The sequence below is a fragment of the Drosophila elegans genome, unplaced genomic scaffold, assembly GCF_018152505.1.
Source record: "Drosophila elegans isolate 14027-0461.03 unplaced genomic scaffold, ASM1815250v1 contig_397, whole genome shotgun sequence".
Taxonomy (NCBI): domain Eukaryota; kingdom Metazoa; phylum Arthropoda; class Insecta; order Diptera; family Drosophilidae; genus Drosophila; species Drosophila elegans.
In genome coordinates, this window is record NW_024545782.1 from 2007219 (window position 1) to 2029261 (window position 22043).

Below are 22043 nucleotides of genomic sequence, written 5' to 3' on the forward strand. Positions count from 1 at the left end.
GAATTTTTTAATAATCTTAAATAAAAAGTATCATTATTATACCACTTTACTCTTTAAGTAAAGGGTATATTGTATTCGTTGAAAAGCATGTCACTTATAGTCGAGTCTGTCCCTCCATATGAACGCTGAGTAGTTGTTTTTTTACATCAAAAATATTTTTTAATAATTTTTTGTATTATGTCACTTATAATCAGCAATTTAAACCGAATCAAATATCGGTTTCGGTTACTGTTACCGCTGGTCAACCGACAATAGTGGACGGTACGCGTTACAGGGCCTTGTTAGCCTTGTTTTTTCTGCCAAAACCGATATTCTGAAGACGTCGTTCCTGGGTCGCCTCATCTCTCGTTTTAGCGATTTGCAATGGCCCGCAACATTGCGCGTTTTAACCGGTCCAGACTTTTTGTGTTTTTTTTTAATTCCCATATTTACGTGAACAAGTTCGAGATCCTCGAAGCCCTCAAGGACAATATGCTCCGAATTTCTCGCCATACAACAAAGTTTCTTGACTTGACACTAATTTTAATTGGTAAAAGCTGCAAGAGCATATAAACTTTAAATTGCCGTAGCTTGCTTCCGGTATTGTTGTATACAATTTTACTCATTGATGTATCGGTAGTATATTTTCGAAAAGTGTTTATATACCGAGACCTGGGTAGAATTTTGTATCGGGTAATTGTAATACTTCAATTGAACTATAAGTCAGAGTGACTAGACAGATTTTCGCGATTTGTGGACGTGGCCACCTTTTAAAGCTTTGCTTCGTATGCATAACTTGAATCTGCTAGTTTTAAATTAAATCCCTTACGGAAAGACAGACGGACATTGAGAGTTGTAAACGCTTTATTTAACCTGTTGTTGCTAAAAAATTATTGGGATATTTATATATGTCTGTTCTTTTCATGCTTATAAGATTAAAGTTTGCTATTTATAAAAATCATCAAAACATATAAGGACTCACAATGCGTCGCTCTTCGGCCGCCTTCAGCTTTTGTTCAATCTCCTCGACGCTAACGTTCTTGCCGGGGGTGACCGGACGCTTGGGAACCGCAACGTTCGGTGCCGGCTCGGCCAGGATGACCTCATAGCTCAGTCCTCCACGGGACTTCTCCTGGCAGCGAATCTCTGTGGCTATGGACAAAAGAGAATGGATGAGAAGGTTAGAGTAATTCAATATTTGTGCACTTGGGGTGCATTCGATAGTTGTGGCTGAGGGTGAATTTCAGTCACCCTCAACTTGGCTTTCCCCCAACAGAGCAAGATGACGTAATTTTTAAACTCCCCGACTTTGCTTAAATTTCGTTCTCCAAACTAATTCACTGAACCCAAAATTAAAAAATTAAAACATTTTCTTTATACTAACAAATGGAATTTTGAATGGAGCACCAAAGATGTCAGGAAAGAACATATCGAAATTAAAATAAACGTTTATCTGTTTAATAAATTGATTTGCTTCGGTCTCTGAATAACATTGTACAAAATTTAAAGGGCTATGAAAAGGATTATTAAAAAACTGATTTGTATTGTTTTGCGAAATCTTGATACCCGTGTTTAGTTATTTACCGAAGATAATCTGTAAAAAAAACCTTAGGCCAATCAACAATGTGACTTAATAAAAGGTGTTCAGTTTGTAAAGAATAACTTTTTTTATACCCCTGCAGAGGGTATTATAATTTCATTCAGAAGTTTGCAACGCAGTGAAGGAGACATCTCCGACCCTATAAAGTATATATATTCTTGATCAGCATCACTAGGCGAGTCGATCTAGCCATCTCCGTCTGGCCGTCTGTCCGTCCGTTTCTACGCAAACTAGTCTCTCAGTTTTAAAGCTATCTGCATGAAACTTTCCCAAAAGTTGTCTTTCTATATCAGGAAGTATGTAAGTCGGATCGATCCGGATCGGACGACTATAGCATATAGATCCCATAGGAACAATCGGAAAAATGAATTAAAAAAAAATTATAACTTTGTTGTTTTTTAATTTTTTTTTTAGTTCTTCAAGATATGGTAATGGTTAACTATTTCAGAATTACGGTTTAATTTTCAACAAAATCGGAAGACTATATCATATAGCTCCCATAGGAACAATCGGATAAATAAATAGAAAAAAATTATAACTTAACTGTTTTTAAATTTTTTTTTAGTTCTTCGAGATATAGTAATTGTTAACTATTTCAAAATTACGGTTTAAATTTCATCAAAATCGGAAGACTATATCATATAGCTCCCATAGAAATAATAAAAATATATAAAATAACTATCTAATAATTGAGCTGCAAATCATCATAGCTTCAATGTTTTTAAACATATACGCAAGTAAATCATAATTTTAATGTTTTCAAAAATGTTTAATTCTTGCAATAGCTGCAAGGGTATATGAACTTCGGTATCCATTGGCTCTTGCCAAAGATAACTTTCTGCTCACTCATTTACCAAATAACTAAAACTAAATATTGCATTGGCTAATACTTATAAATATAGCTTAAGTTAAAAACAGTCATTAAAAAAATATTTTTTTAAATATAATTTTCTTATATTAAGAACATTTATTTTTAGTAGGCTTCATAAAGTTATTACCCTTAACTTCCAAAGATTTTTTTAGGACTTTATGCCCACCAATCTTTTCTCAACCCCAAACCCCAATCCAATGCTGCTAAATTGCTTGTCGGCATTTCAGGCTGATTAATATATTTTAAAAAAAATTTGGAGCTTTGAGTGCTTAAAAACGCTAAAATAATTAACTAAAAATATACCCTTAGCTATAATAACTTAACTTTGCTAAAATAATTAACTAAAAATAAACCATTAGCTATAATTTTTTAACTATTATATCTTAACTTCTTATGTTAAGAAAACTTTAAAAGCTTTACTTTAAAATTTCTTTTCTTGGTGTCATTGGGATCCTCACATTCATTTGACCGCCTTTTAATAAAAACAAGCAAACCCATAGCTTAATTAACCATGGACGAAATATGGATATGATATGATCGCAAAACTAAAGTTTTGGGTCAAGATCGTTTAGAAGAGCAATTCTATTTAAAAAGAAATCACTTAGAGTTATTAAAAGTCATTTCCTTACACTTTGAGCCATTTAAATGTAGTAAATTATACCGGCACCAGAGATTTAGATCGAATTGTAAAACTTTGTGGCAGGAAATATCCGCATATTGCAGACATAATTTAACATCATCTGCGTACAAAAGTACGCGAGAATGACTTTCTACCTAAGAGTAATAAATGAATTGAAAAGTAGCGGATCGATATAGCTCCCTTGTAGAACGCCGGAGGATACACGGAGACGATTAGAAGTTTAATTTTAAATAGGACCCTTAGATAGCTCAAGATCCATCTAAGTAGATCAACTGAAAACCCAAACAGGTCGAGTTTCCGAACCAAAAGTAAATGATTTACAGAGTCAAATGCTTTACTAATGTCAGTCTAAATTGCGTCTGTTTGAAGACTACTTTTGAAGCCCATTATCACAAATGAAGTGAACTAAAAAGCCTAGTGGTAGTTGATCTCCATTTCATAAATACGTCTTGGCACGTAGAAATAACTTATTTACAATGGTGCTGAAAGTGTGGACTCGTAACATTTTCAAAAAGCTTTGGAATAGACGACAACATAAATATGCCTCTATAATTATTGGCATCCAGTTTAATACCTTTCTTGTGAAGGTAAACAATTTAAGAAGGGGTTTGCACAGAGTTTCCGAGCAATACCTAAGCACGCAGCCAGGAATTCCATAGGGCCCTGGAATCTTAGATTGCAAGATTTAATAGCAGAGAACTTTTGTTTAAGGTGGGACAGAAAATTAGGTTCGTCTTGGAAACGGCGTAAGAAACAGGCTGCGTTGAATGAGCTGAGGTCGTAAAGTCGTTTGAAAAAACTGGGCAAATAAATCGACTATTGCCTGATCTGTAGTTGCTGTTGTGTTTTCAAGTGATACCAATAAATGCTAAATAATAGATTTACGCTTAGTGTTACAAAATTATAAACTGCCTAGTGTAGTGTTGTTCGAAGGGACTGAGAAAAGCCAAAATCCCCGGATATGTGGAAAGTTTTTTTTTGCCAGACATCCAGCAGTAACGCAAAATGGTACTTTAATCGAATTTCTCGACTATTAGATACCCCTTACTACGCTAACAAATTAAAAAAAAAGTGTTGCCACAGAAAACAATAAGCCTAGTGATGCTGATCAAGAATATATATACTTTATAGGGTCGGAGATGTCTCCTTCACTGCGTTGCAAACTTCTGACTGAAATTATAATACCCTCTGCAAGGGTATAAAGAGAAAGAGTCGATCTAGCCATGTCATATAGCTCCCATAGGAACAATCGGAAAAAAAAAAAATATATAACTTTGCTGTTTTTTAATTTTTTTTAGTTCTTCAACATATAGTAATGGTTAAATATTTCAGAATTACGGTTTCATCAAAATTGGACGACTATAGCATATAACTTCCATAGGAACAATAAAAATATTAAAAAAAAAATTTTAAAAAAGTAACTTTTTTATTTCTTAATATTTTTAAAAAATTCTTTTTGAATAATTAATAATTTGACAGTTCAGAATTACGCTTTTCATTTTATTAAAATCGGAAAAAGATATCAAATAACTGATATAGGAACTATCAAATAAGCTTCAAATAGCTTCAGTGTGAACACACACGCAATTCAATCACAATTTAAATGTTTTCAAGAATATTTAATTTTTGCAAAAGCTGCAAGGGTATATGAACTTCGGCTTCCGAAGTTTGCTTCCTTTCTTATTTTTTTTTTGTTTTTTAAGAAAATCTCCAAAAAAAATTAAATTATTTTTTTTAATAAAATATAATTAATAAAAATATCCAACATGTTTAATTTAAATTAATAACATAATAAAAAAACCAAAAAAGTTGTATGGATCTATATTAAAAAACAAAAAAGGATGATAAATCGATCGTAATGCAGTTATAAGATGTATTCGTTCGATCCCATACTTTTTTATGTATATAATGCCTAACGATACAAAAAAAAACGATTGGTAATGTTTTATCTCGATATTTTTGAAATCAAGCAAGCTATAATTTTGGCCAACAGAAGTGGTTATAAGGAGCCCAATTCTATTTATAAATAAATCTTTTGGCTGAGTTTGGTTATTTACGCAATATCTGTAAATCGATTTTTGACCCTATAATGTGTGCACAATGCACATTGCTGGTTCCTTACTGGAATAGTTTTTTTTCGCTTTGCATGCTGAAAATGTACCTTTAACTATCGTGTGACTCACTTGTTTTGCGTTGCCTTATTGTGTAAGGCCTAAAAAACGAATTCTATAAGTAAAACTTTCGGTTGTTTTTTTTCACCGCTTTGTCTTGATATTTTCTTGAAAGAAATGCCATTTTCAATAATTACATTTATGTTAAGCAGGAAGGAGTGAAGAAGTAGGAACGAAAAAATATAATCACAGATAAAAGGAAGCAAGGTACGCAGAGACTATTTAAACTAAAAATGTAAACTTATTTCTAATGTTTTTTTCATAATAACAATAACATAATTTCATTTGCATTTAAACAAATTATTTGAATGAGTCAGCCATATTACGGTTGTGAAAAAAGGCTTGGGTATGGAATTTCGAGTTCCAAATCCTACATTAACTAAAATTAATGGCTCGAGACAGATGAGAAATTTTGGTAGCTTGTTAACTTACATTTTATTCGAAAAGTTTACATTTTTACATAAGACAAGGTTAATTTGATAAAGAGTGACATTTATCTATGTTAAAATATATTTTCCTGTGCGTTCTGTAGTTTGTTCTGTGTTCTTACTGTTTAAATGCAAATCGATGGCCACCATTGTAAGTCACTGACGCAAACACGATAGATCGAAATAAAACTTAAATAATTTTAAAACAATTTTTTGTTTGACTTCTCTCACGAAGCTGTTGTCGCGCAGCTATTCCTTAAGCAACTGAACGAACGTTCGAACGGAGTGACTAAAAATGTGATGAGGCCGGCATCGGGCCACAACCAAGCGGCACAAAAATGTTCGTTGTACTCTAACACACTTACTTTGGTGCTGGTCTACAGGAGTTTGTCGTGTAGCATACTTTTTGGTATATGCTGCACAGCCAAAAAACAAACAGCGGCTGTCGCTTCAATCGTTATGTTGTTGTTGTTAGTTTCCGGCGACAGTCGTCTGGCAAGCAAAACCCCCTCCCCACTGAATACTCCACCAATGGGACAGTCATTTCTAGGCACTTAATTGCTGTTGGTTGCCAGCTGGGCACGACGATATTGCCAAAACCAAAAGCTTATGAGTCAGCTAGTGGCAGCATGGATTTGATTATAGAATGTTAGAATTTATTTGAATTGTTAAAACTTAGTGCAGCTAAGTAAACTAAACTAAAGTAACTAGTAAAAGTAGTAGTAATAATATTTGTTTTCAAAGTTATAATAAAAAAAAAAACAAGCTGAACTTTCTATTTGTGTACAGCTTATGTTAGATCATTTTAGAAATAAACCGTTTTTTATAAGAATCGGTTCGTTAATGGATATTCGTGTATTTTGGTACAAGTTAAAGGTCGCTAAAGTTGATAAATTGTTGCCTCCATAAGTAGCAGCTTAAATCGTAGTTAGTTTTATCACTTTACTTGAAGTAGGGGCATATACGAAGTCAACAAGTTAAAATACAAAGTATAAATATATAAATATATACCGAAAATGTACATTTATGCTAGTAACTTCTAAAACAAGAAAGAAGGCTGCAGTCGAGTAACCCTACAGAGCTCGATTTTGAAAATGTTTGTGTCTACGTCTACCGATAGATATGACCTAGACACACGACACACACACAGAGTTCAATAGCCAAGATCTAACATGTCCCAGAGTGACCTACCAGACTTTTGACATTTGTGTGCGTTAGGGTGGGCGTGGCTCCGTACTTAAATAAACTTGATGTGTAAGAATTGCTAGAAACTGCATTGTAAATCCCAAATTTCTAGCTTTTAAAGATTCAGAGATCTCGACGTTCATACGAACGGACATGGCAAGATTACAAAATAGAAAAGTTAATTTTAAAAACGTTGTTTTTTTTATATATTTCTATTGTTCTTATGGGAGCTTTAATGTTATAGTCGTCCGATTTTAATGAAATTTACTCCATAAATCTGAAATATTGAACCATTACTACATATGTATATGTCGAAGAACTAAGAAAAAAGTTAAAAAACAGCAGACTTATAATTTTTTAAATTTATTTTTCCGATCCGGCTCGTTCCGACTAATGTACTACCTGCAATAGAACGACAACTTTCGATAGCTTTAAAACTGAGAGACTAGTTTGCGTAGAAACGGGCAGACGGACAGACGGACATGGCCAGATCGACTATCCTAATGATGCTGATCAAGAATATATACACTATATAGGGTCGGAAACGTCTCCTTTACTGAGTTGTACTTCTGACTTCTGACTGAAATTATAATACCCTCTGCAAGGGTATAAAAAAACATTTGTTTTGGAAAGAGCAAAAAGAAAGAAAACTTACTTAATATATTTTCTCTATATAATCTGTTCTGTCAAAATTCAAGTTAGTATAGTTGTTATAATTAATTTACTGAGCAACAAATAATTAAATAATGTGAATAAAATAACATGAATATAAATTTGGACTTATTAAAATAACATGTAAAGGGCCCTGTACTGATATATGTATGTAGATATATACCAGGAGTGCTCAAAGCTGCCTTATTCCAACGCAACACCATGAAAACAAACACACAAACAGTGTAGAGTCGAGGAAAATTCAAATGGTTTCGGTCTTTTTAGCAATGAAATAATCCGTAGAGAAGAAACAAAAAATATTTAGTTTATAGCTTATTGTGCCCAGCAAGCTCACCTTTTGTGCCACCCCTCACATCTTCCTATACAGTGGCAATAACAAAAGCAAATGTGCTCATTGTGCATACGCGTGAGCAGCCCTGATATATACAGTGTAAGCTCAAAGCAAATATAAACAAGAAAGGAAGCATTTTTAGGCAAGCCGAAGTAGATATGCCCATGCAGCTATCAAATTTTCTTTAAAGCAACTATGTATGTTAAAAATTGTATGCCTATGATTTTCCGATTATTTTTTGGATCGTTCCTATGGCAGCTATTGCCCGAAGAGCGCCTGGTGGAAGATTAGTATTTTTTGTTTCCACCATGATGGATACGACAATAATTGCCGCACTTGGGGCTCCGAAAAACCCGCACGGCTTCTTAGAGAAGACAATGCATTCACAACAAAAATGCAACTTCGAAAACGAATCAGGAGTTGACGTAACCGTCATTGGCCGCCTCCCAGCTGCGATTTAATCCCGTTGGCCTATTTTTGTTGGGTGCCGCCTAGAATAAGTGCTATGCTTATGCTTATCCAGACATAATTTCGACAAAAAGCACGAGATTGAACTATTTGAGAACCGATTGTATGGTAATAGAACCTACAAAATTGGGTCGATCGGATGATTGGATTGCTCTCCGCAATGTTGGGACTATGGATTTGACGCAATTAATTTAATTCGTGAGCCACTCTGTATACTAACTCCATCCTATATCACAAGGAACAACCAAATAAAATTTCATACATTTGTTCGTTTGTGAGGTTTTTTATAATTTCGTAGCTCTTGTTATCGTCTTAAGAGTAATTTACATTTTTTAACAGATTTTTTTTTAATTCCAATTTTTATTAAGAAATAATTATGAAAAAATTAATGCTCTTTTCATCGGGAGTCCAGAACAGTCCAAAAAATGGACTGAAAAATACCAATATTGTGATTTTCTCACTTCAAAATCATTAATGCGCGCTGTTAATGCAATCTATTAAACTTAAAGCCGAAGCATTTTCTTGATTGAAGAAAAACATTTTTTTAAGAATATATGATTTCTTTTTTTCTCTCAAAAACTCATCAGCGATGCATTTGGAATTCACAAGAGCAGACACAACCGACCAAGACGGTTCAAAGATCAACTTTTAAATATATAAAAATATTCGATATTCAAATGATCTTGTACTGACAATAAAATAACTCTTATAAAATATTCTCAAACTTAATTTTCTATTCCCAAAAAAATGAGAACATTCAAAACAATAAAAGAACAATATTGTAAAAATTATAAAGAACATTTGTTATTTTAGTCTGCCAAGTGAAAAAAAAAACAAATCATAAGAGACATACACTTGAATAAATGCTCTGTCATTGATTTTTGTTAGAAACATTTGAGATACAACATATTTTTTATTCATGTCTGCTTTCTTTCAAGTAGTATAAGGATTCTAACAATTTTTACTTCCTTCCTTCTTTATATGGTTCTGGGACTTCAAGTATTTAACTAGCCAAAGCAAAGTTCATTACAGCCGTGCACCACCGTGTTCCAGTTCAACAAGCGTTTAAATTAGTCGCCATTGTAGTTTTTGCTATTGCGGTTGTGGTGGAATAACCTGTGACTTGGTTGATAGCGTTGTGTGCCTAAGATTGTTTTATGGCCAACGGTCGTTTACTTTATTAGTCGCCAACATGCGAGGTGGAATAGGGTTCTCTTGCTACGACATATGTGCGCCTGTTTAGGGTGGTTTGCCAATGGAAATTAAAAAAGAAGGTATGAAAGCAGATATCGAAACGTTCGTCAATGTGGCGCCGCATTTCAAAGGTCCCGCTCATCGATTACTTCACGCCCCCAAAAAATTCTCGATGACGAATACCCATTTAATAGGCGGAGCTTTCTTCTAATTAACAGCGCTCTTTTTTTAAAGGAAATTATTAGTCTTGACTTGACTATTTTTCGTATCAAACTTGTTTGCTGTTGACGAAATGCTTCGAAAAGTACACCCAAAAAAAATATCTGAGGTCACTTTAATACCGATGTTCGAAATTCGAGTTCCGACTATTGTACAGCCAGCGTCGCTATCGATCTATCAGTTGTTAAAAGCAGAAGTGTAAAGTTAAAATTTGAAGTGGCATTAAGAAAAATTTTGGACAACAAAGTAAGACTCTTTAAAATATCCAAAAAGAAATGCGCCATGAGAAAATTGTAATTATGCATATATATGTATGTATATATATATATATATATATATATATGTAAATTGATTTAGTAAGAAAAAAAAACTTATTAGTCAATTTTTTTCCAATTGTGCCCAATGTTTGAATTAAATTAGCAGCATTTGGATATGTTTGTATGCAAAACAATGTAAAACAAAATTTGAATTTTAGGCTGTACGTCCGAAAAGCCCCAAGCCCGATCAGTTTCAAATTTTCAGTATCCATGTAAATTGGTTACGAACAAATGGGTCAAAGTTTTCGGCAAGACCGATTTCTTAGAAAATAACGGTAAAACAGTTATTTTTGGTTTTTCGTCTTTTTCTTTCAAAATATGACCCTTAAGAAAAAAACGCATACAGTGGCTCGCAGCTTATTTCGTGCAGTTGAATAAATAACTTTAAGACGGTAGTGCGGCTAAACTAATGAAGATAAAACAAAAATGAAAACGCAACATTTAAAAAATAGAAATATTTAATAAACTTAAAACGACCTTCTTGATCATAAAAATTATAACTAAATATATCAAAAGCAAAATGTACAATCTTTTTTCATGCCGTTTTTTGTGTGCTCTCCTTTCCGCTTCTGGACAGCTTTAAATATGTTTTTTGTTATTTTTAATAGCAAGGATTTGTTTTTAGTTTATTTAAAATGCTACTGTTTTTATTTAAAATATTCGTTTACGTTTTTGTTTTATCTTTATTGGTTTAGCCGCGATACCGACTTAAAGTTTTGTAATACAACTGCACGAAATAAGCTAAGAATTTGTCAGGCAGGTTTGCTTTTTTAAACAAATAAATACTGTTGTTAAAGAATAAAATTAGTTTAGTATTTAATAATGTGTACATAAAGAATAAAAAGATGTGAACAAAATAATTTGAATATCGAAAAATACAAAATAAACTACTTGTTTTATTTTTTGGGTGTGGGTGTTATTTTAATCCTTAAATTGTTAGGGGCATGTTCGAGTTAGAAATTCCTTAAGTCAGTACCATATTAATACTGAAAAGTGTCAAATAGACCCGAAAATGACACCAAGTATATGACAATGGATAATGGCATATTGACACGCAAAAGTGCATATTGATTATTTCGAAAATATCAATTTGCCGTTGAAATAGGTGTAAATTTGATGATCTGTAGCACTTTTGATTTATAGTACATGAACATACGATAAAAACTTTTAATTTTTATCTAGACCGAATGGAAGCACAATGCGATACCTGTGTAGGCAAAATTTTCTGAACCACGCAGTCCCCAACTTCATGGGAGCTTTCTTTACATTTTTTTTTTTTTTTGGTTTATAACACTAGCAAACAAAATACTTCTGTAATATTTTAGGAACGTGAGTGGCAGGTCCTCGATCACGAACATTGCGTTTACTTGTCCTTGGAAAAATCTGAATCGGTATTTCGTGGTCCAGGGTTCCAACTTTAACAAAAACTGATATTTACCTTCTTGGTGTATTTTGTCTGTAAACTAGTGTAATCATTTTGAAAATGGCGTACTTACTTATAAATTTTACTTTCTTGCTGAGCCGCGGCTGCTTGGAACGAATCTTATTGATTTTCTTGATTGGCGCAGATCTTCTCGACACTATTTAAATATTCCAAAGAGAAGGTCCACATTTTGGAAAGCATGTTTGGAAATTAATTTAGCTAATTAGAACACAGTTGCTTTACGGCATTTAATTTTTTTTTTACATTTTGGTAACTGTTTGACCACCATTTACTTCTGAAAATCTTGAGAGTTTTAATTTTACAAAATAACTGAAAGAATAATATAGTCGGATTCCCGACTATAGGATACTCGTACTCATTTATTGACGGGAGTTAAACATCCCAGAAATATCGAACTCTCATTGTATATATCTTAGACGAAAACGGGAACAATCATATTTTAACTTATCTATACAATTAAGTCTGTTATTTAATAACAATGTCTTAAATGTGTAAACTTTATGATGGTATTTTTTAAAGTCGTAATTGCTTTTGTTTTATTAGCGGTTGTACGGGTCTTAATAATAAACGGCGGAGCATGCAAACGATTTTGTAGGTTTAAAATAACGATCACGGATATGAAGGACAGGTTTCCTTATATAGAAAAGAATAGAATATTTATAGTAAAATAAGCTTACCCAAAAACCCAGGTCGAGAACCTGGTAAAAATATTTTTTTGATTACCAATCTATACGCTAATAAACTACCTAAAATTTTTTTTTAACTTTTGAAGCCATTTTCATATTACAAAATATCGAGGTTCTTGTAATAAGGCAATGCTTTTTATTGACGAACTCATAGAAAACTTATCATTCTATGGTTTTCGTAATTAAAAGAAAATACCGAAGATATCAAAAGAACTCATGTCAACAGAACTAAAAATGATGGTACACACAAAGAGCCAGTTAATTCACAATTTCATATAGTCCTAAGGAGCGAGAAGCTGTGGAGAAATTTTAATATAAAAATGAAATCGTGATCAAATTTATTGGCTTCTACTCTTACGTATTACGACAGAAAAACACCTCCTTAAACATTATTTTCTATTTTTTTGTCGGCCACACTCATTAAACAACGAGTCGAAGAACAAACCAGCATAAGAAATACAAAATTATGTTATGTGTGCGTCTGTAACGTGAGTCACATGCAAAAGTCGAGAGTGGAGAAGCAAATTGAGACCTAGCGCCTGCTGAAGGATAATATAGAAAAATGCGGCTAGTACGTGACAGCTGAACGTGGACGGATAGGATATACAAATGTATTTACATCTAGTAAAAGCTTTGTGAAAAAAAACAGAAACTAAAGACAATTTGTTTTAAGGGCTTATGAAGGGAGCGACACTCACTGAAAAAGCACTTAAATTTACTCAAACAGTACTGCTGTAAGTGATTTAATAAAATTAATTTAGATAAAAATGTAAGCCCAGAAAGCGGTGTAGACACCTGTATCTATAGTTGCAAACATATGTATAAGAAAATATCAATTGAGAATGTGTTTTATTTTAGTTCCTTATCTGTTGGTTTATTCGCTTAACGAAAAGCCGGAAAGTAAGTTAGCTCTTTGCTATATAATTAATATGAGATGGAAAAGTTACCATTGTAAACTTGTTAATGTTTTAACAATCCCTACAGACGGACTTGTATAATCGACAATGATCAATTGTTAATGTAATAAAATGAAAAATAAAAATTTAACTTAATATAGAAGACACAAGTAATTTTTTTCAAAATGCTGGACATCTTTTATATTAAATTTTGACTTTTACCATCGATTTAATAAACATTGTAAAATACAGTCTGAAATCAAAATGGCGTGAAAAAACTTCAAGCGACGCCGAAGAGGCCGCCTCTTTCAGTCGCCTGTGCCTAAGTTGCAAATTGGTCTTAGGTTGCCGGTTGCCGGTTGCCGCAAGGACATTTCATTAATGAACATACCTAATTCGAGTTAGAATAATTTTCCTCATTACGGGCTTTCGAAATTTTAGCACAAATGTTACCTCATTTAAAGTCAACGCAGAGAAATTCTCTATACTGACCCTGGCCACATGCAGATTCTTCAGATTAAAAGCATTCTGACGTCAAGTTAAGTTGATTTGCCGTGGTCTCTATATTTGTATACCCGACATAAGCTATTCTCTTTATGTCGCGCATTGATTTCTTCTTTAGCCACAAAGGCTTTTGAATCAAGACCCTGAAATGTAACACTAGCTTACAAAATTGAATCGACAATTTACTTCAGAAACAAAGCATGGATTTTCGTGCAGTTGTACTCCGAGTTTACGAAAATTAAACAAAAATGTTGCATCTTAAAAAAATATTTATTCCTTTTTGCAGGTAATAATGCGATCTATGCATAGAATTATGAATCCAAAGTGGAGAAAGCAAATTATATAATGTCAATTAATCTTATTTTATAAAATTGATATCTCAATTGGCATAGCAGTCAAATCATGTACTTGATATATAATGACCGCATCAAGATGCGTATTTTGCCAAGGACCTTAATCTTCTTACTCCCATCCGTTGAAATAGCTAGCAGTATGTTGTAAGAGACGGCTATATGCTAGGATAATTCATTTATTTATGTAAGACCCGGGCCTGTCAATAAATCAATAAATTACGTCCTTTGTCGTCAGTTCCCTTGTGTTCGTTGTTTCGTGTCCATATTGCGCAATCACTTCGCTAAATGCGTATGTATGTGTTTGCTGTTGTTTGCGGCGAATACTGCGTTTCAATATCCCAATAGAAAAAAATAAATATTAAAATCAGTGCAATATCCAAAAAAAAAATCTGTCTAGACAACCAAATGTTTTTAAAGGCATCAAAAAGTCCAGTAAAATTAACTTCCCGTCCATAAACGGGCGGTGACTCACCGCTTGCCGGCTGAGTGGCGCCAATGCACAAGCAAGCAATTTACCAACTATTTCTCATCCTTTAAAAAAAAAAGATACGACTCTCATCTTTTAGGGGTATGTAAAAAATAGTATACAAAGTATACTTAAAAGGAACCTTTAGTTTTATTTTCCTGACAAATTGATTTTTTTAAGTGTCATATTCTTAGATCTGGTACTTTTCCCATTTTTAGGACGTATGTATTTTGTTGTCCTGAATAGTTGGGTTTGTGATTTTCGGTAGAGAACACTTAAAAAGTGCAGTGCTGTCAGCTGCCTTTTGTATAGGTGGCAATTGGTAATTGTTATCGATATATCCAATAATAAATTTATCGATGTATGTAATGTACAATTTTAAACATTTTCCGGTGATTTGTATATTGTTAGCTTAAATATACCCGGATGGAAAGATCGGGTATAAACGTGTAACTACATTATAGGCCGAGTTAAATTATAACTTAAAAAACATCAACAAAATTTGGTATAAAAACTTTCGGAAATTATTTTGCAAACCTGAAAGGCAAACTTAAAAGGCAAACCCAAAAGGCTTTCTCGTAAAATTTGTAAAAATATAGCAATATTAACAGTTTTATGTATATATTTTTCGTAAGAACTGGTATAGCCATGTTGTTGACTTGGACAGACGGACATATCTATACCCTTTCTCGTCGCTTGGGTTTATCGCCATAGGGTCTCAAACGTTATGATATTTATGTTCGACGAGTACGAGTATGCATTTCTTGGGTCAAACTGTTACCAGGTTTAAATCTTACCCGCTGGCAGAATTCCTGGTGCTCGGCACGTGTGGCAGAAGCACTGCATCACGGAGTCGCGTACTAATCCAATAAGCATGATGAGATCTTTTTCCTTTCACACAAGCTAAGAACTGGTAGTGGGTGGCTGGGATATGTGTGGACTGGTTGTTGCCGGTGTATTTTATTTGGGGTCGGCTTTGCTTTTTTGGCCAGCACAAAAAATCAATTTGTTTCACAGCGATTTCGGTTTTTTGTGAGAGGGAGCGCAACCACTTGCTGCTGGGTCGAACTATAGAATCAAAATTTAACCGCAAAGCACTGAGCAGTGCTGCTGAAATGTGTGTTACAAATTCTGTATTTGAATTTCGCGACGTTGCCTATTGTTATTGTTATTTCTGCTGCGGCATTAAATGGAATCCTTCGAAAACGAGAGAAGGTAGCGACGAAACGTAACGAGCGCAGCGAAAGACAAAGACCAACTAAATTATGCCGAAGTTAATTTTTCAGCAGCAGGCGAACGACTGGCGACCAGTTTTTTCCTGGCGCCAGCGTGGCGTACAATTCGGAGTTGGCGACGGCGTCGTCGGAAGGCAAGGACAATGCACAAAAGGACATACCGCGCTTGGGGGTCGGCGGGGGCGTGGTCGGTGCGGAAACGGCACCCCCAAGTCAGAAACGTAAAACAGCTAAAAGAGAGCTGCAGAGAAAGCGGCCAAGAAACGGGTGGGAACAGCCAGTTTTTGGGGGTTGTAATTGATAGTGTGGCGAGGAGTAACTCAACAAAATTTAACATTTAACTAAAAACAATCATATCTTATACTCTTTACTTAAAAAAAAATGAACATTATCATTAAATTGGTTTGTTTGTTCCTAGCTCTTGAAATATCGATAGAACCCACTTCCAAATTTGAAGCCTGCGCAGTAAGGTAATACGGGAGGAAATTGAGCCGCTGAGAGTAATCGATTGAGAGAGCGGAAGGGGCCGCTTTAAGCTGCGCCGAATAAGCGCATTCGGGAAACCAAACCGTCTGATTTTGCAACTTAGAATAAGCCAACACATAAAAGCATTGACCCTATCTTACTTTATATAAATTCTTGGACTATTTAACGTATGAACTATATAATCTTCAAATCAATGACTTCAATAATATTGCCAACATTTTTGGAAACTGAAGATATTGCTTTTTGGATCATTATCGATAAACAACATAAAATTACACTGCCTTTCAAAATTAAAGCGAGAAAATTCTCTGGAGATGAAAGTTGACTTTGCTGACGCAGTTCAGAAACGACACTTATAATATTTTATATGGTACACACTTTTTAAAGTGTATTATACATTATTCACATGTTTTCATTCTTATTTTATTTTTTGTTTCAAGTTCTGCCCAACCGATGTGATCATTAAAACCTTCTTTTCCTAAAAATATAACGTTCTTAGAGGTTAGAGTTTTAGAGGTTAGAGTTCGACAAAATTAAAAACGATGCTAAAATTTTAAAGTAAACCCAAAAAAAAGTACACTGTAAAACAGATATTACTTTAATTACTTTTTTGAGTAGAAATCATTAAAAAATCTAACAATCGTAAAATCTTTACAAGATTTTTTAGGTGTGACCAGGAAAAAAAAAAATTCTTCAAATTTTTTTTAAAGAAAGTACTTATTAGAATGTTTTAAAAATTTTTGCACATAATAAAGTAAGATTTTAATTTTATTTTAAGAATTATGTTTTACAAAAATATTAAGAGCCAACGGGACTATGGGCTGTCTGTTGAGGCTCCCAAAAAATGTATTTCAACTGCTGACATGATTCCGGTCGAAAGAATGGCAAAAATAGCTGTGTGACTAGCGTATTAATTAATAAGTTTTATTCATGCAGCGTTAGCTTTAAAACCGAGAGACTAGTTTGCGTAGAAACGGACGGACAGACGGACGGAGAGACGGACATGGCTAGATCGACTCTGCTAGTGATGCTGATCAAGAATATATATACTTTATAGGGTCGGAAACGTCTACTTCACTGCGTTGCAAACTTCTGACTGAAATGATTATACCCTCTGCAAGGGTATAAAAATTATAACTTTGCTGTTTTTTTAATTTTTTTTTCAGTTCTTCGACCTATAGTAATGGTTAAATATTTTAGAATTACGGTTTACATTTTATCAAAATCGGACGACTTTATCATATAGCTCCCATAGGAACAATCGGAAAAAAATACAACAAAAATTATAGCTTTGCTGTTTTTATACCCTTGCAGAGGGTATTATAATTTCAGTCAGAAGTTTGCAACGCAGTGAAGGAGACATCTCCGACCCTATAAAGTATATATATTCTTGATCAGCATCACTAGGCGAGTCGATCTAGCCATGTCCGTCTGTCCGTCTGTCCGTCCGTTTATATGCAAACTAGTCTCTCAGTTTTAAAGCTATCTGCATGAAACTTTCCCAAAAGTTGTCTTTCTATTGCAGGTAGTATATAAGTCGGAACGAGCCGGATCGGACGACTATAGCATATAGCTCCCATAGGAACAATCGGAAAAATAAAGGAAAAAAATTATAACTTTGCTGTTTTTTAATTTTTTGTTTAGTTCTTCGACATTTAGTAATGGTTAAATATTTCCGATTTACGGTTTAAATTTCATCAAAATCGGACGACTATAGCATATAGCTCCCATAGGAACAATCGGAAAAATAAATGAAAAAAAATTATAACTTTTCTGTTTTTTAATGTTTTGTTTAGTTCTTCGACATTTAGTAATGGTTAAATATTTTCGATTTACGGTTTAAATTTCATCAAAGTCGGACGACTATATCATATAGCTCCCATAGGAACAATCGGAGAAATAAATGAAAAAAAATTATAACTTTTCTGTTTTTTAATTTTTTGTTTAGTTCTTCGACATATGGCAATGTTTAATTATTTCAGAATTATGGTTTAAATTTTATCAAAATCGGACGTCTATATCATATAGCTCCCATAGAACTAATAAAAATATATAAAATAACTATCTAATAATTGAGCTGCAAATCATCATAGCTTCACTGTTTTTCAGTATATACTGAAGTAAATCATAATTTAAATGTTTTCAAAAGTATTTAATTCATGCAATAGCTGCAAGGGTATATGAACTTCGGCTTGCCGAAGTTTGCTTTCTTTCTTGTTTAATTTGACTATTAGTTCTTCGACATATAGTAATGACTAAATTTTCATAAAAATCGGACGACTATACCATATAGGTCCCATAGAAAAAATAAAAATAAATAACTATCTAATAATTGAGCTACAAATCATCATAGCTTCAACCAATACAAAAGTTTGAAGGTCATTGTATATAGGTCCCATTTAAGATGATTAAGTCTCCATTTCAAACCGATCGGTAAATTTATAGTCGAGCTGTCAGCAGCTTTCCAAAATGTTGATTTGAGAAAAGCGCGTTTTAAGTTTCGGGTGCAGTGGCTTATGCCTGCTACCGGTCGCTTTTAAGAACTATTTTAGATAAGACCTTGCCGCTTTCGGATGAGTCCAAAAAATAAAAACATTTTTAAAAAAAGTTACGCTGGTGAAACGGTGATTTTTTGTTAAGTGCAACTATTGTATCAATATAACAGGTCAAAAAACATAAATTTTTTTACTCTTTTTAATCTGAATAAATTCAACCGGTATAAATTTGTTTGGCTCTTTAACGTTCCATCTTTAAAATAAAATCATTAAATTAATTTCGTTTTGTAGTCGCGTATTATTTAGGTACTGTTTATGGTGGCGTATCTTGAATCATTGCCTCTTTGCACCAATCCTCATAACATGCATACAAAAATTCAATTTCTAGTAAAATAAGCTATTGATAATGAAAGCTGAAGTCGAGAATATAAAAAAATATGCATGAACAGCACAGGCGAAAAACGTAGATTACTCGCGGATAAATTTTTGATCAGTCTAATGTGCTTGTTTTTATATAATTTTCTCTGTAAAATAAATGTTTATAAGACAGCACAGTCATTAATAACTGATAGAGTTTTTCTGGAGAACCAATTATTTCTTGTTTTACGTTTTCGCACTAAACGGGACTATTTTTACTGTCTAAAATTCTGGTTTCTAAATGGATTGTTGATGAGGAAAATTCGCGGAAGAAAAAATGTGCCCACTGGTGTCGACAGGGGAGAGCAGGAAGTTTGAGGAAGGGCGAAAAAAGGAAATGCCTAAATACAATAAATAAAACAGCGATGACTTAAAAAGCAGCCAAATGCGTAGAGTGGCGAAAAGTCGTTCTCCGACTGCACCATGGAAAAACATCATTAAAATTTATGTTAATATAGAATGGTCTAGGCTAAAAATGAAAATGAAAACTGTCTTTCTTAAAATTGCTTTTAAAAAGTCCATTCATCCAATATTGTTTCAAAAGTATTTTAGATCTTCCAATCATTAAGGACGTATAATTTGTCATTCCCAATCTCAAAAATTTTCCATTTTGAATATTCAGAATTAGTTTAGAGCATAAACGAGTACTCTAAATTCCAATAGGCATACTAAATTTGTGCTAAACGCATAATAATAATTCTTTCAGGATTGTACAGTCAATACAAGTCTTTACACAATACTTTTAAAGATTGATGCATGAAATAGTTTGAAAGGCTTACAAAGGCTTAAAGCGAATGGCTTATAGTTTCTAGTGATTCTGTTAAGCGACTCAGTAGCTCAGAAATTTTTAATTTCTTTGAAGTAAATGTTTTTAATAAAAGTATGTACTCGTATGTACATTACCAATTTCGTGAACCACGAAAATTTATTTTAGAAAATAAATTAACATTTGACATGTTAACATCATTTAACATCAAAATAAAAATTAAAAAGGACCTTTGGAATCTGGACAATTTTAATTACAAATAGGTGCCCTTCTCAAGTCGACTTTGAGACACACATTTTTGTAATATTTTATTAATAATTCTACACTTAATTAATGCGTGTGAAAGTATGCAAAAAACTAAACTTGATCAATAAAACCATTCTGTTCAAATTAAAAATTTTTTTTTTTTTAATTAACGCCAACATTTCTTATGCCCATAGTGAATTGAAGTACCCGATGCGGTCGCGGGACACGATGAAGCCGACAAGGTTATAGAGCGGCAATTCAAAAAGCAGAACGGCGCCAGACGAACTAACCGCTCTAGGAGCGACCGATGAATCACAATATGGATTAAGAGGGAGAGTGTGAAAAGGGAAAGGGGTCTACCAATGACTGCTTTTTAGCCTTGGCATCAGCTACACTGGTTTACAAATTTATGTCGATGAAATCCTCTAAAAATAAAACCTTGATTTTCCAGTTCCGATTTTAAAAATTAAGCTTAATTAATTTTTTTAAAATTATAAATAACGTTTTTCACCTGTTTTAAAGACAATTTAATTTTTATTTTTTTTTTTAACAATTTTCGGTCATTGATAGCTTCATTCACTAGAAATAGATCATTCTTCAACTTTCCCATACATTTTATAAGGATAGGTTTCCTAATATAAATCCTAGAAGTCTTTTGAATAAATTTTTGAATATAATTTACTAAAAACTACACAATTAAAAGCAAAAAATAATTTTATTATTTAATCTTGAAGATGGAACTTCCATGAATCCAACAAGCTATAAACTTCAGCGAGTTCGCGGGTTCGAGTCCGGAAGTGTGCGTGTTAAAAAGGCGTTTTCTCAAAACAGTAAGATTTTTTTATTTCTGTGTTTATTTCTCTAATTCATTTAATACTTAATTATTTACAGTAAATTCTCCTTGTGCTATAATTATCTAATATTAATATGCATGTTAAAAGCAAAAAAAAAAAGTTAGTTTAAAAAATATTTAATAAAACAATTGTTCCCAGAAAATTGTTCCATCATATGATAACATGACATGTATATATATTTTTTTATTGAAAAAAAAATTGGCCCTAAAATTGAGAAAGATTGCCCTAAAAGTACGAAAAAACGCCTTGCTATAAAGAAAAATCGTCCAAATTTTTTAACAATTTGTAGAAATATCGCCCTAAATTTAAGATATCGAACTAAATTTATGAAAACTTCGCTATTAATTTAGGAAAAATTCGTCCTTAAATCATGAGAAAATCGCCTTTGGATCCTTTTAGAGTGATTTCGGGCGAAAATTATTATGAGTGTACCTGTTATTCGTACAGAAATATTGTATTCCTTGAAAAAATTGTATTCCTTGAAAAGTATCTAACAGGTAGAATCAAGCGTTTTCGACTGTAACAAGAAAGGAAGCAAACTTCGGCAAGCCGAAGTTAATATACCTTTGCAGCTATTGCAAAAACTAAATATTCTTGAAAACATTTATGAAAATTATTATTTACTTGCGTATATGTATGTTTAAAAACATTGAAGCTATGATGATTTGTAGCTCAATTATTCGATAGTATGGTAGCTATATGAAATCGTTTTCCGAATTTAATAAAATTAAAAAAGAACTAAAAAAAAAAAAAAATACAAAATAAATAAGGTACATTTTTTAAAAATATTTTTGTTTATATTTTTTTTGTTCCTAAGGAAGCTTTAAGTCATCCGATTTTAATGAAATTTATGTCGAAGAATTAAAAAAAAATTAAAAAACATCAAAGTTTTTTTTTTCCCGACTGTTCTATGGGAGATTTTTGCTATAGCTTTAAAACTGAGAGACTAGTTTGCGTCGAAACGAACCAAGAAACCAAGAAACTAACCAAGTTCAGACGCAATGGAGCACGTCTGTCAAGTGTAACAGGCTAATCTGCTTCATTGCGTTTATTCCGATATCGATAGCAGACGTTCGTGTGTAGCAAATCATGAATTTTAGCAACTTTTTCAAATTTTGTC

The 22043-nt window shown here is 33.0% G+C and overlaps 1 protein-coding gene across 4 annotated transcripts in view; it reads right to left on the minus strand.

The window, feature by feature from the left end:
* The window catches only part of LOC108149854 (stathmin), a 48509-nt gene that overhangs the window by 5640 nt on the left and 20826 nt on the right, over window positions 1-22043 (minus strand). Inside the window, exons 1-3 of one of the 4 annotated variants that reach the window (XM_041708783.1) lie at window positions 15222-15732; window positions 11572-11655; window positions 962-1131 (exon numbers count right to left, since the gene is read on the minus strand). In XM_041708783.1, coding sequence (XP_041564717.1) covers window positions 962-1131; window positions 11572-11655; window positions 15222-15300 — 333 coding nt within the window. In that variant the 5' untranslated portion in view covers window positions 15301-15732. Of the gene's footprint in view, window positions 1-961; window positions 1132-11571; window positions 11656-15221; window positions 15733-22043 lie in introns of those variants that run through there. The other 3 variants (XM_041708780.1, XM_041708781.1, XM_041708782.1) reach the window with 3 other exon arrangements.